Source organism: Doryrhamphus excisus, chromosome 3, assembly GCF_030265055.1.
Source record: "Doryrhamphus excisus isolate RoL2022-K1 chromosome 3, RoL_Dexc_1.0, whole genome shotgun sequence".
Classification (NCBI taxonomy): domain Eukaryota; kingdom Metazoa; phylum Chordata; class Actinopteri; order Syngnathiformes; family Syngnathidae; genus Doryrhamphus; species Doryrhamphus excisus.
In genome coordinates this window covers 20,162,947-20,175,999 of record NC_080468.1, presented here as the reverse complement: position 1 = coordinate 20,175,999, position 13,053 = coordinate 20,162,947, and the positions used below count along the sequence as shown (strand labels likewise).

The 13,053-nt window shown below is 40.8% G+C and overlaps 1 protein-coding gene across 3 annotated transcripts in view; it reads left to right on the top strand.

The window, feature by feature from the left end:
- LOC131125078 (sodium/calcium exchanger 1-like) overlaps window positions 1-12,651 on the top strand; it is a 72,522-nt gene extending 59,871 nt beyond the window's left edge. For 2 of the 3 annotated variants that reach the window (XM_058066229.1, XM_058066228.1), the window contains 4 exons: window positions 529-564; window positions 937-1,036; window positions 2,501-2,773; window positions 3,038-12,651. In XM_058066229.1, coding sequence (XP_057922212.1) covers window positions 529-564; window positions 937-1,036; window positions 2,501-2,773; window positions 3,038-3,417 — 789 coding nt within the window. In that variant the 3' untranslated portion in view covers window positions 3,418-12,651. The remainder of the gene's footprint in view (window positions 1-528; window positions 565-936; window positions 1,037-2,500; window positions 2,774-3,037) is intronic. The other variant, XM_058066230.1, reaches the window with a different exon arrangement.
- The last annotated feature ends 402 nt before the right edge of the window (window positions 12,652-13,053 follow it).

Below are 13,053 nucleotides of genomic sequence, written 5' to 3'. Positions count from 1 at the left end.
CACAGACCTCACAGCTAGGAGACCAGGGTTCAATTCCACCCTCGGGCATCTCTGTGTGGAGTTTGCATGTTCTCCCCGTGCATGCGTGGGTTTTCTCCGGGTACTCCGGTTTCCTCCCACATTCCAAAAACATGCTAGGTTAATTGGCGACTCCAAATTGTCCATAGGTATGAATGTGAGTGTGAATGGTTGTTTGTCTATATGTGCCCTGTGATTGGCTGGCGACCAGTCCAGGGTGTACCCCGCCTTACGCCCGAAGACAGCTGGGATAGGCTCCAGCACCCCCCGCGACCCTCGTGAGGAAAAAGCGGTAGAAAATGAATGAATGAATGAATGAATTAATCATTCACGGGAGTGCATTTATATCCACAAAACATTGTAACATTGTTAACATTGTAAACTTTGTAAAAGGATGACTACCTGCTCAGTGTATTGTATAGTAGGTTGTCATACTGTTGCTCATTTTTCATGTATTCATTTGTTTGTGTGTGTTTGTGTGTGTTTGTGTGTGTGTGTGTGCGTGTGCAGAGAGCAGTCGATGTGCTTTTGGAGCGTAAAAGAAAGGTTATCACTCACTCGCTCTCGCTCGCTCGCTCAATCTGTTTCGGTGCATGCCTTTTTCTCCTCTGCTGGTGGAAAGAAACCTACACGGATACTTTACGCACATATTACACAGTAAATATATACAGTAAATACATAGTGCATGAATGCATGAGTCCTTCCTCGTTAGCTGGAACTCAATCAGTTAGACATTAACACAAACATCGTCATCTTTATATCAAATTGCACAACTTGAATATAAGCGCTATTTTGTTTGGAAGTTTGGAAATCAGCACTTTTCACGCTTTTCTTGGCACTTTAACAACCTCTTCTGCTGTGTTTGTGTGCACTTGAACGTGTGTGTGCGTATGTGTGTGTGTGCGTGTGTGTGTGCAGAGTACAGTGGACAAGTTGATCAAGAAGACAAATCTGGCCTTGGTGGTGGGCAGCAGCAGCTGGAGGGAGCAGTTTGTCAGCGCGGTGACTGTTAGTGCAGGTAAATAACGCACGCACGCACGCAGGTCTTTGAAAGCAACAGTAGTAAGCAAGAACTTAATTAGTGCGCTTTGACTAATTTCCATGTCCCAAAGCGCTGCAAAAGCAACAAAATAGCTTATTGGAGTCATTATTAGTTACAATGCTGTAATTCACTTTTACCGCGTTTACCACAGGGTCATCAATCGGCAAAGAAAGGACAGGGAGAGACGGCAGAATAAAACATACGTAAGAAATGATTACAGAAACGGGATAGCAGCTTTAATTTATCAGTAATTAACACAATTTTGCTTATTTGAGAGGCAGGGGTAGATTGTACTCATTTCTTTAAGGACATAATAAATAATAAAGAACTTTATATGAATAGGACTGAAGTTGGGGTTATACAGTAAACCTCGGATATATCGGACTCGGATATATCGGAAATTCGCTCACAACGGACAGATAAAAAAGAACCGATTTTTCTGTAATGCATTTCCAATAAAAATTCATTGCATATATCGGATTTTTTATAACGGATTTCGCCTATTTCGGACAAAATCTCCAGTCCCGTTCCAATGCATTTCCATTAAATTTCCCTCGCATATATCGGATGGCCGCATGGTGGCGCTCCGATTCGCCGAATCGTGACAGGCCGCTATACGACGTCATTTGCAGCGTTTGCAGCGTTGCCTGCGCGTCCAGGTACATTGGAAACATAGTCAAGGAAGTGCCTTTTTATAACGGATAAAATCCCATTTACGCATATACCGGATATAAATCCGATATATGCGTAAAACGGACATTTTCCGGTATACGCATATAACGGATTTCGCTTATATCGGACAAAACCAGTGGGAACAATTGAATCCGATATATCCGAGGTTTACTGTATATCACTATATTGACAGTTACTATGGTACCAATTATGTCATTGTACAGTACGTGGTGCATTATAAAAAAAAAACTGTATTATGGAAAGCAGGAAGTGAACAAATGTCACTATATTGACACTTACTATGGTACCCATTATGTCATTGTACAGTACAAGGTACATTATAAAAAAAAAACTGAATTATAGAAAGCAGGAAGTGAACAAATGTCACTATATTGACACTTACTATGGTACCCATTATGGCATTGGATGCTCATATCACCTCCTACTTCAGTATTATGTATTATTATTTAAAAAAAAAAAAAAAACTTAAACTATATTAGGAAAGCAGGAAGTGAACAAATGTAACAGTTAGTGATTGTAAAAGTACCAGATGGAGGGGTAGGATTTAATAAGCTTTGCTTCTTCCTACTCCTTTTGGACATGTGGAACTGGGAACTGATTATGGGATGCATTCAATTGTAATCTGATGCATGTTCAAATGAAATAAAACCATTACCAAAAAAAATGGAACTTAATTTTAAAAAGGGGCCCAAAAGGCTGTTTTCCACATCAAGAGAAGCGCTGATCTTGAACGTTTTCACCCAAAAGGAGACGACGACGACGAGGAGAGCGGCGAGGAGCGCCTCCCGTCGTGCTTCGACTACATTATGCACTTCCTCACCGTCTTCTGGAAGGTTCTGTTCGCCTTCGTGCCCCCCACCGAGTACTGGAACGGCTGGGCCTGCTTCTTTGTCTCCATCTCTCTCATCGGTGTCCTGACGGCGGTCACCGGGGACCTGGCCTCGCACTTCGGCTGCACCGTGGGGCTGAAGGACTCGGTGACGGCCGTGGTGTTTGTGGCGCTGGGCACGTCCGTACCAGGTGAGGCAGTCGAGAGAGAAATTATTACACTTTAAAATATGCGTCAGGAGTTATTTGCATGGCAAAATAACAGGTGGTGCCGTCATTGTCTGGACATTTTAGCCAATCAAAGTTATTTCCATAAATACATCAAGTAAAATTAAATAATAATATACATTATGTATATGAAAATAGATCAAAATAGCTTTTTGTGAGCATTTTCAACAGTAATGTCAAACTGTTCCATTATAGAAAAATATTAATTGTCCCTCGTTGATCATTCAGACACATTTGCCAGCAAGGTGGCCGCCATCCAGGACCAGTACGCCGACGCCTCCATCGGCAACGTGACGGGCTCCAATGCCGTTAACGTCTTCCTCGGCATCGGCGTGGCCTGGACTATCGCCGCCGTGGCGTGGCGTGCCCGCGGCCATTCCTTCCGGGTGGACCCGGGCAACCTGGCCTTTTCTGTCACCCTCTTCACCATCCTGGCGTCGGTGTGTGTGCTCACGCTGCTGTACCGGCGGCGGCCAGCTGTAGCCGGCGGCGAGCTGGGTGGCCCGCGGACTTGCAAGCTGTTAACGTCAGTTTTCTTTGTGTCACTGTGGCTCGTCTACATCCTGCTGGCATCGCTGGAGGCCTACTGCCATCTTCCGAGCTTTTAGATGGACGCCAGGAGACGGGATGATGGTGCCAACGTAGTAGACGTAGAAGTTTCTTCAGTGACGTGCGGTGAGGCTCATGCCTAGGTCCTGCTTTGGAGTCAGATTTAGAGGTACAACCCCATCAGGTGCAGCAGATTACCGTCTCTTTCATCATGTCCGCAGTTAGTTGTCCGATCTGCAAGAATACCCTTACTGCTGGAGAAAGTTCATCTTTCTGCAAACATATTGGCATTTCATCGGGAAATGTGCAATCAATACATAAAATCAATAAAATCAAATATTACATATATAAATATATATTATATATATTAATATTTATTTTTATGTTAAATGTGCAATCAATGTTCAAAATGATTGGCATAATACACAAAATCAATAAAATCAAATATTATATATATAAATATATATTTTTATTTTTATTTTTATTTTTATTTTTATTTTTATTTTTATTTTTATTTTTATTTTTATTTTTATTTTTATTTTTATTTTTATTTTTATTTTTATTTTTATTTTTATTTTTATTTTTATTTTTATTTTTATTTTTATTTTTATTTTTATTATGATGATGCCTCCCCTGACTGCACGTCACTGAGTTGCATGCACCATCAAACTTTGAAGAAAAAGTAGAAAAATATTAACCACGAGGAAGCCATCAATGACATTTTAACCTCCATTAATATTATTATTATTATTATTATTATTACTATTATTTATTTTAAAAACTAATCCTGCTGAAGGAGCCTTGGAAGGACATGACTTCAAGCATCCTACCCCCTGACTCCACCCACATGTTATTGCTTTTTAATTGGTGTTGTTTATGTGAAACTGTCAAGAAAAAAAACAGACATTTGCTGCGATGGCAGCTTTAAGTGGATTAACATGAGGATGATGAAGAAGTGAGCGACTACTTCCTTGTTTTCACTCGGACTCAGAAAGGAGGTGCGAACAAGATGGACGACAATCGCAACGAAGTCTCCACTTCCCTTTTTCTGATCTTTGTTTATTGTGAACTTTGCTGTTAGGGATGGCCTCGGACCTCGTGGCCCGTGGGAACATATTCACGGTTTGCTCACACCCATTTTCACACCTGAAGCACGCTCTGGCGTTGGCGTTGGCGAGAGCACGGCGTGATTCCATGCACGTGCACAAGTGCAACACAGTGGAATGACTGTCATGCGATTGCTCCTCACTGATTCTTAATGATAACCGTCATCATTCATCAGAGTATTAAAATGAAGAGACTCCAAATAATCAAACCCACTCGCTCACCAGTGTCCACGGTGTGTGCGTGTGCTTGCTACGCTCGCTAGTAATTAATGACAGCCGCCGCGTTGTAGAAAATAAATGATCAGAATAAGTCAGGGAATTAGGGTTGGGTGATATGCACCTTAGCATATATCACGATATCTTGGGGATGTAAAAACGATATAAAATTTAAATTCAGCAGACTCTTGTAAAAACCTTAACCCATATGATGAAATATATTTGTCTCAAATTGTAAAGCTAACTTTTCTAATGGGATGTCAGCCTCTGAACACGTTGCTACTGAATCTTCAACACTAATGTCTGATAGTCATTAAGGAAGATGTAGTCACCCATGCAATTCCAACTGCATATGTAGATATTTTTTTATGACAGTTCAACAGCAAACTGCGCTTTTATTTTGAAGGCCAGCCGTATGTCCTCTGTGTGTGTGTGTGTGAGTTGGGCACAGAACCTCCACGCTGTCATCCCGCAATGTGAAACACATGTACTCATCGAGCCGGAGTCGGGCACGCAACCACACTAGCATGCTAAATGAAGCTAACCCGTCTCCGTGGTGCCGCCAACAATTGCCTGTGTTTTAGTTCGGTAGGAGGCGGTTTAGTGTTTATAGTAAGAGCAGTCCGCCGAGTAAATGCTAGCCCACACGAACCTTCCTTCTCGTCACGACTCACGATTCATCTTAAGCATCAAAGTCCACCACGGCGCACAACTCGTTTTGTTTACGTTCATCATTTATATCGATATAAGTCATTTTCTTATAATTGGAATACCATACCGGTATATTAAAAAATATATATATCGCCCAACCCTACTGGGAATAATCCACAAAGTTGCAGTAAAACATCAGAATCGAATTGATGGGACAAGTAAACGGTTGCTAACACGAATGATCAATATGAACGCAGGCCAGCGAGGAAATCTCCCTTTTTGTCTGTCATGTCGCTTTGACCTGCTTCCACTTCCTGCTCGCTCATGTGATACGTGTGTGAAATTGAGAGGTTTATATTGTACATGCAAGCCAGCACATTTTATCATTTTTTATCGATGTCGTTTTAACTTAAGTTTGAGCTGGAGTGAACTGGACCACACCAGAATTCACTTGCAAGCGGACCCATCTCTAAAACTGTTTTAGCCGCCTCGATAGACTGCGTTCTCGTTTGCAACCGAACTAACTGTACTAACCGAGCGAATTAGTTTGTTTTTAACCCCACCAAACATGACGAGTGTGGACGCACCCTTGCCAAAAAAGCAACAAAGGAGTTACGACACCAATTTTAAGATAATGCTGATCAATGACGCACCAAAGTCGAGAAAACTCATCACAAACGATGAATTCAATGATATTGAAGATATGATTAAAAAAATATTTTTCTAGTCTTGAAAAAGAGGGTTCGTCTTATATTGAGTGTGGTCTTATATTGTGGTCAATACAGTGTATGTATGATTGTGTTGACGGCCATAGATGTGCGTACATACGTGTGTATGTGTATGTGTATCCCAAAGTGTGCTGTTCATTTAGACTCCTGTGAGAGTGAAAGCCAGAGGTAATGTCCGCCACACTTAGCATGAAATAGACCAGTAGCGCTGGCGTTGGGCTTGTCCGTGTCAATTATGTGCAAACGCATCCTGGTTGTGCAAAAATGTCGTTTATAAGGTGAAGTCCAAGGTGATAAATTGTCGCAGGGAAAAAAAACGTGTGTGCTTGAAGTGGGCCATGTATTCTACATGTTTTGTTTTTGCTAACAATGTGGTAGGAGGGGTCAAAGGTGAAGAAACCCTCGTCTAACACAAATGAGGACACCCCATGATCAATTCATCCATTTTTTTATGCCGGTCACGTGGCACCCTTTGGGCACCCTGGACTGCTCAACAGTGAGAATTTTAGACTCAATCTGATTTATGGGGTGTACCATGTGTCTACTTGTCAAAAAAAATAACACAACCACAGGGGTATGCTGGAGCCTTTCCCAGCTCTCGTAGGGCACCCTGGACTGCTCAACAGCCAATGCAGGGCATATTTATAGACAAACAGTGTGAAAAATTTAGAGTCAATCTGATTTACGTGGTGTAACAACAGCACCACCATGTGTCTACTTGTCAAAAAAAAATAACACGATCACGGGGGTATGCTGGAGCCTATCCCAGCTCTCTTAGGGCACCCTGGACTGCTCAACAGCCAATGCAGTGCACATTTATAGACAGTGTGAGAATTTTAGAGTCAATCTGATTTACGGGGTGTAACAACAGCACCACCATGTGTTTACGTGTAAAAAAAAAATAACAACACAGGAAACACAGTAGAGGTACCTGTTTTGACAAAGTTTCACCCTTTTGTGTGAACCTGTTCAGGGGGAGAAGAGTTCCGCCATGGGTTGTCCTCATTTTGTCACATGACTAAGTGCTTAAATTGTGAAAAGAATCTGGGCTTACTTTTGCCAAAGCAAGGCATTCATTGGGCGACGTTGTGTTTTACATCTCCAAAAAATAGGAAATGGGAGTTGTGCCGATGGGACAGGAAAACCACAATGAAGGCACTGGATTAGAGCGGGTGGCTTTGTGAAGCTTGATAAGCTACGCGTGTGCACCAGTAATGGAAAAGAAGCATATTTTTAGCTTCTTTCCTGTTGCTTAGCGACCGTATATCTTACCAGCCGATGTCTTTTTGCCTGTCGCTTGTGTGTGTGTGTGTGTGTGTGTGTGTGTGCGTGCGTGTGTGTGTGTGTTAAGGAGTCATCGCGTTGATGCGTGTCACATTGAACTGACAAGTGTTAGGCCACAAGCAGTGAATGTAACACCTCATCAAGTGCTCGTTTTTCAATTATGTCTCGTTTTTAATGTGGCCATGACCTCAGATCAGCGGGAAGGAGCAAAAAGGGAGGCTTTTATTGTGAAAAGCAAATTAGAAGGCAGATGAGTATTCTACATGCATGATATACAGTATGTGTTTATAACATTTTCATTTCATATATTTTTGGGTCGGAATTTACCACCTTCAAGCCAAGTATGAAATATTAATGAAGTAACAAAATATGTTAGAAAAAAAAAAGAATTTCTTATTTTCTGACTTATTGTAACTTATTTATTTTGTCACCTAATGTCACGTCCGTTTGTCTCGTTCACAAAGTGCTTATATGTTCCAAGAAAGATTTACAGAAGTATATTTATGTTGCATTTTTGGCAATTTTGGCATTTTTGAGTGATGTGCAAAAAAAAAAAAAAAAAAAGTCCCCAGGAAGTCGAGCAACAAACAAGCAGTGAGGCAAATGATGTGTGCATGTTTATGTACATTTCTATCAAACTTCCCCGCCACGGGTGTGTCCAAGCATGAAGTGAACACTATTTCAGGATAGATCAGGGGTGTCCAAAGTGTGGCCCAGGGATCATTTGCAGCCCACAGCTGGTTTTTTTATTGTCCCTTTGCATATTGTAATAATAAAATACATTGATTATTAATATGACATATTAAATATTCCACTCATTTGCTTTGCCACCTGTAACACAAAGATGTGGATGTTTTGTTCAGATAGCTTAGTATATATCGACCTACACTGGTAGCTTTTAGTATTGTTAATGTACAAAATGTATCAAAGCCTTGCTGGGAAATCTTTGGACACCCCTGCGATTGAGTGTTGTTTTCCAAAAGTACTCATAGTATTTTTAAAAATCTCCAAATGAACATTGTACAAAACATCATAGATGTTTACGATGACCTATCTTTTTTTTTTTTTGTCAAAGTTGAAATAAAACCTGCGTGGTGATCATTGAACAAGAAAGATTTGAAGGTGACTATTTGCTCTTAAAACTTTGAAATTAAAATTCGTTTTAATGAAGTGAAGTCTTTTGCAGGCGACAATACACTGGCATCAGACATACACAAATTTTAGGAGTTCATTTTGGGATCACAAACATAACTGACAACACTTTTGCCAAAAAAGGCAAAAAAAAACTTTTGGCCACTTTCTGGCTTTTGGCCACTTTTCGCCCGTTTTTAAGGTCCTCGCTGTCGTGAATTCTTTCATTTTGAAGTGCAGAAAATGCTTTCCTTGGTCAAGCTGAAAAAAAACAAAAACGAAAGGCTAACCCCTTATCATTTTTGCAGAAAATCAACATTTTCAAACAAATTCATTTTCTGCATTTTTTGGGTCCTGCCGGGAACCCCCATGACGATGGTGAAGGTTCCCACTATATCCGAAGCCGAAAAGTGCAGTTGAAGCAAGCTGGAAAAAAAAATTTAAAAAACGAAAGGCTAACCCCTTACCATTTTTGCCGAAAATCGACATCCCCCAAAAAATTTATTTTCTGCATTTTTTGGGTCCTGCCCGGAGCCCACATGACGATGGTGGAGGTTCCCACTATATCCGAAGCAGAAAAGTGCAGTTGAAGCAAGCTGGAAAAAAAAAACAAAAAACGAAAGGCTAAACCCTTACCATTTTTGCCGAAAATCAACATCTCCAAAAAAATAAATTTTCTGCATTTTTTGGGTCCTGCCGGGAGCCCCCATGATGATGGTGGAGGTTCCCACTATATCCGAAGCAGAAAAGTGCAGTTGAAGCAAGCTGGAAAAAAAATAAAAAAAAACGAAAGGCTAACCCCTTACCATTTTTGCCGAAAATCGACATCCCCCCAAAAATTTATTTTCTGCATTTTTTGGGTCCTGCCGGGATCCCCCATGACGATGGTGGAGGTTCCCACTATATCCAAAGCAGAAAAGTGCAGTTGAAGCAAGCTGGAAAAAAAATAAAAAAACGAAAGGCTAACCCCTTACCATTTTTGCCAAAAATCAACATCTCCAAAAAAAAGATATTTTCTGCATTTTTTGGGTCCTGCCGGGAGCCCCCATGACGATGGTGGAAGTTCCCACTATATCCGAAGCAGAAAAGTGCAGTTGAAGCAAGCTGGAAAAAAAATAAAAAAAACGAAAGGCTAACCCCTTACCATTTTTGCCGAAAATCAACATCTCCAAAAAAAAATATTTACTGCATTTTTTGGGTCCTGCCGGGAGCCCCCATGACGATGGTGGAGGTTCCCACTATATCCGAAGCAGAAAAGTGCAGTTGAAGCAAGCTGGAAAAAAGAAAAAAAAAAAAAAAAAAACGAAAGGCTAACCCCTTACCATTTTTGCAGAAAATCAACATCTCAAAAAAAATACATTTTCTGCATTTTTTGGGTCCTGCCGGGAGCCCCCATGACGATGGTGGAGGTTCCCACTATATCCGAAGCAGAAAAGTGCAGTTGAAGCAAGCTGGAAAAAAAATAAAAAAAACGAAAGGCTAACCCCTTACCATTTTTGCCGAAAATCAACATCTCCAAAAAAACTTATTTTCTGCATTTTTTGGGTCCTGCCGGGAGCCCCCATGACGATGGTGGAGGTTCCCACTATATCCGAAGCAGAAAAGTGCAGTTGAAGCAAGCTGGAAAAAAAATTAAAAAAAACGAAAGGCTAACCCCTTACCATTTTTGCCGAAAATCGACATCCCCCAAAACATTTATTTTCTGCATTTTTTGGGTCCTGCCGGGAGCCCCCATGACGATGGTGGAAGTTCCCACTATATCCGAAGCAGAAAAGTGCAGTTGAAGCAAGCTGGAAAAAAAATAAAAAAAAATAAAAAAAACGAAAGGCTAACCCCTTACCATTTTTGCAAAAAATCAACATCTCCAAAAAAAATTATTTTCTGCAGTTTTTGGGTCCTGCCGGGAGCCCCCCTGACGATGGTGGAGGTTCCCACTATATCCAAAGCAGAAAAGTGCAGTTGAAGCAAGCTGGAAAAAAAATAAAAAAAAACGAAAGGCTAACCCCTTACCATTTTTGCCGAAAATTGACATCCCCCAAAACATTTATTTTCTGCATTTTTTGGGTCCTGCCGGGAGCCCCCATGACGATGGTGGAGGTTCCCACTATATCCGAAGCAGAAAAGTGCAGTTGAAGCAAGCTGGAAAAAAAATAAAAAAACGAAAGGCTAACCCCTTACCATTTTTGCCGAAAATCGACATCCCCCCAAAAATTTATTTTCTGCATTTTTTGGGTCCTGCCGGGATCCCCCATGATGATGGTGGAGGTTCCCACTATATCCAAAGCAGAAAAGTGCAGTTGAAGCAAGCTGGAAAAAAAATAAAAAAAACGAAAGGCTAACCCCTTACCATTTTTGCCAAAAATCAACATCTCCAAAAAAAACATATTTTCTGCATTTTTTGGGTCCTGCCGGGAGCCCCCATGACGATGGTGGAAGTTCCCACTATATCCGAAGCAGAAAAGTGCAGTTGAAGCAAGCTGGAAAAAAAAACAAAAAACGTAAGGCTAACCCCTTACCATTTTTGCCGAAAATCGACATCCCCCCAAAAATTTATTTTCTGCATTTTTTGGGTCCTGCCGGGAGCCCCCATGATGATGGTGGAGGTTCCCACTATATCCGAAGCAGAAAAATGCAGTTGAAGCAAGCTGGAAAAAAAATAAAAAAACGAAAGGCTAACCCCTTACCATTTTTGATGAAAATCGACATCCCCCCAAAAAATTTATTTTCTGCATTTTTTGGGTCCTACCGGGATCCCCCATGACGATGGTGGAGGTTCCCACTATATCCAAAGCGGAAAAGTGCAATTGAAGCAAGCTGGAAAAGAAAAAAAAAACGAAAGGCTAACCCCTTACCATTTTTGCAGAAAATCGACATCCCCCCAAAAATTTATTTTCTGCATTTTTTGGGTCCTGCCGGGATCCCCCATGATGATGGTGGAGGTTCCCACTATATCCAAAGCAGAAAAGTGCAGTTGAAGCAAGCTGGAAAAAAAATAAAAAAACGAAAGGCTAACCCCTTACCATTTTTGCCAAAAATCAACATCTCCAAAAAAAACATATTTTCTGCATTTTTTGGGTCCTGCCGGGAGCCCCCATGACGATGGTGGAAGTTCCCACTATATCCGAAGCAGAAAAGTGCAGTTGAAGCAAGCTGGAAAAAAAAACAAAAAACGTAAGGCTAACCCCTTACCATTTTTGCCGAAAATCGACATCCCCCCAAAAATTTATTTTCTGCATTTTTTTGGGTCCTGCCGGGAGCCCCCATGATGATGGTGGAGGTTCCCACTATATCCGAAGCAGAAAAGTGCAGTTGAAGCAAGCTGGAAAAAAAAAAAAAAAACGAAAGGCTAACCCCTTACCATTTTTGATGAAAATCGACATCCCCCCAAAAAATTTATTTTCTGCATTTTTTGGGTCCTACCGGGATCCCCCATGACGATGGTGGAGGTTCCCACTATATCCAAAGCGGAAAAGTGCAATTGAAGCAAGCTGGAAAAGAAAAAAAAAACGAAAGGCTAACCCCTTACCATTTTTGCAGAAAATCGACATCCCCCAAAAAATTTATTTTCTGCATTTTTTGGGTCCTGCCGGGATCCCCCATGACGATGGTGGAAGTTCCCACTATATCCAAAGCAGAAAAGTGCAGTTGAAGCAAGCTGGAAAAAAAACAAAAAAAAACGAAAGGCTAACCCCTTACCATTTTTGCCAAAAATCAACATCTCCAAAAAAAATTATTTTCTGCATTTTTTGGGTCCTGCCGGGAGCCCCCATGACGATGGTGGAAGTTCCCACTATATCCGAAGCAGAAAAGTGCAGTTGAAGCAAGCTGGAAAAAAAATAAAAAAACGAAAGGCTAACCCCTTACCATTTTTGCCGAAAATCGACATCCCCCAAAAATTTATTTTCTGCATTTTTTGGGTCCTGCCGGGAGCCCCCATGACGATGGCGGAGGTTCCCACTATATCCGAAGCAGAAAAGTGCAGTTGAAGCAAGCTGGAAAAAAAATAAAAAAAACGAAAGGCTAACCCCTTACCATTTTTGCCAAAAATCAACATCTCCAAAAAAAAATATTTTCTGCATTTTTTGGGTCCTGCCGGGAGCCCCCATGACGATGGTGGAGGTTCCCACTATATCCGAAGCAGAAAAGTGCAGTTGAAGCAAGCTGGAAAAAAAAAAAAAAAAAACGAAAGGCTAACCCCTTACCATTTTTGCCGAAAATCAACATCTCCAAAACAAAATACATTTTCTGCATTTTTTGGGTCCTGCCGTATACATACATACATACGGTATGTATGTATGTATGTATGTATGTATGTATGTATGTATGTATGTATGTATGTATGTATGTATGTATGTATGTATGTATGTATGTATGTATGTATGTATGTATGTATGTATGTATGTATGTATGTATGTATGTATGTATGTATGTATGTATGTATGTATGTATGTATGTATGTATGTATGTATGTATGTATGTATGTATGTATGTATGTATGTATGTATGTATGTATGTATGTATGTATGTATGTATGTATGTATGTATGTATGTATGTATGTATGTATGTATGTATGTATGT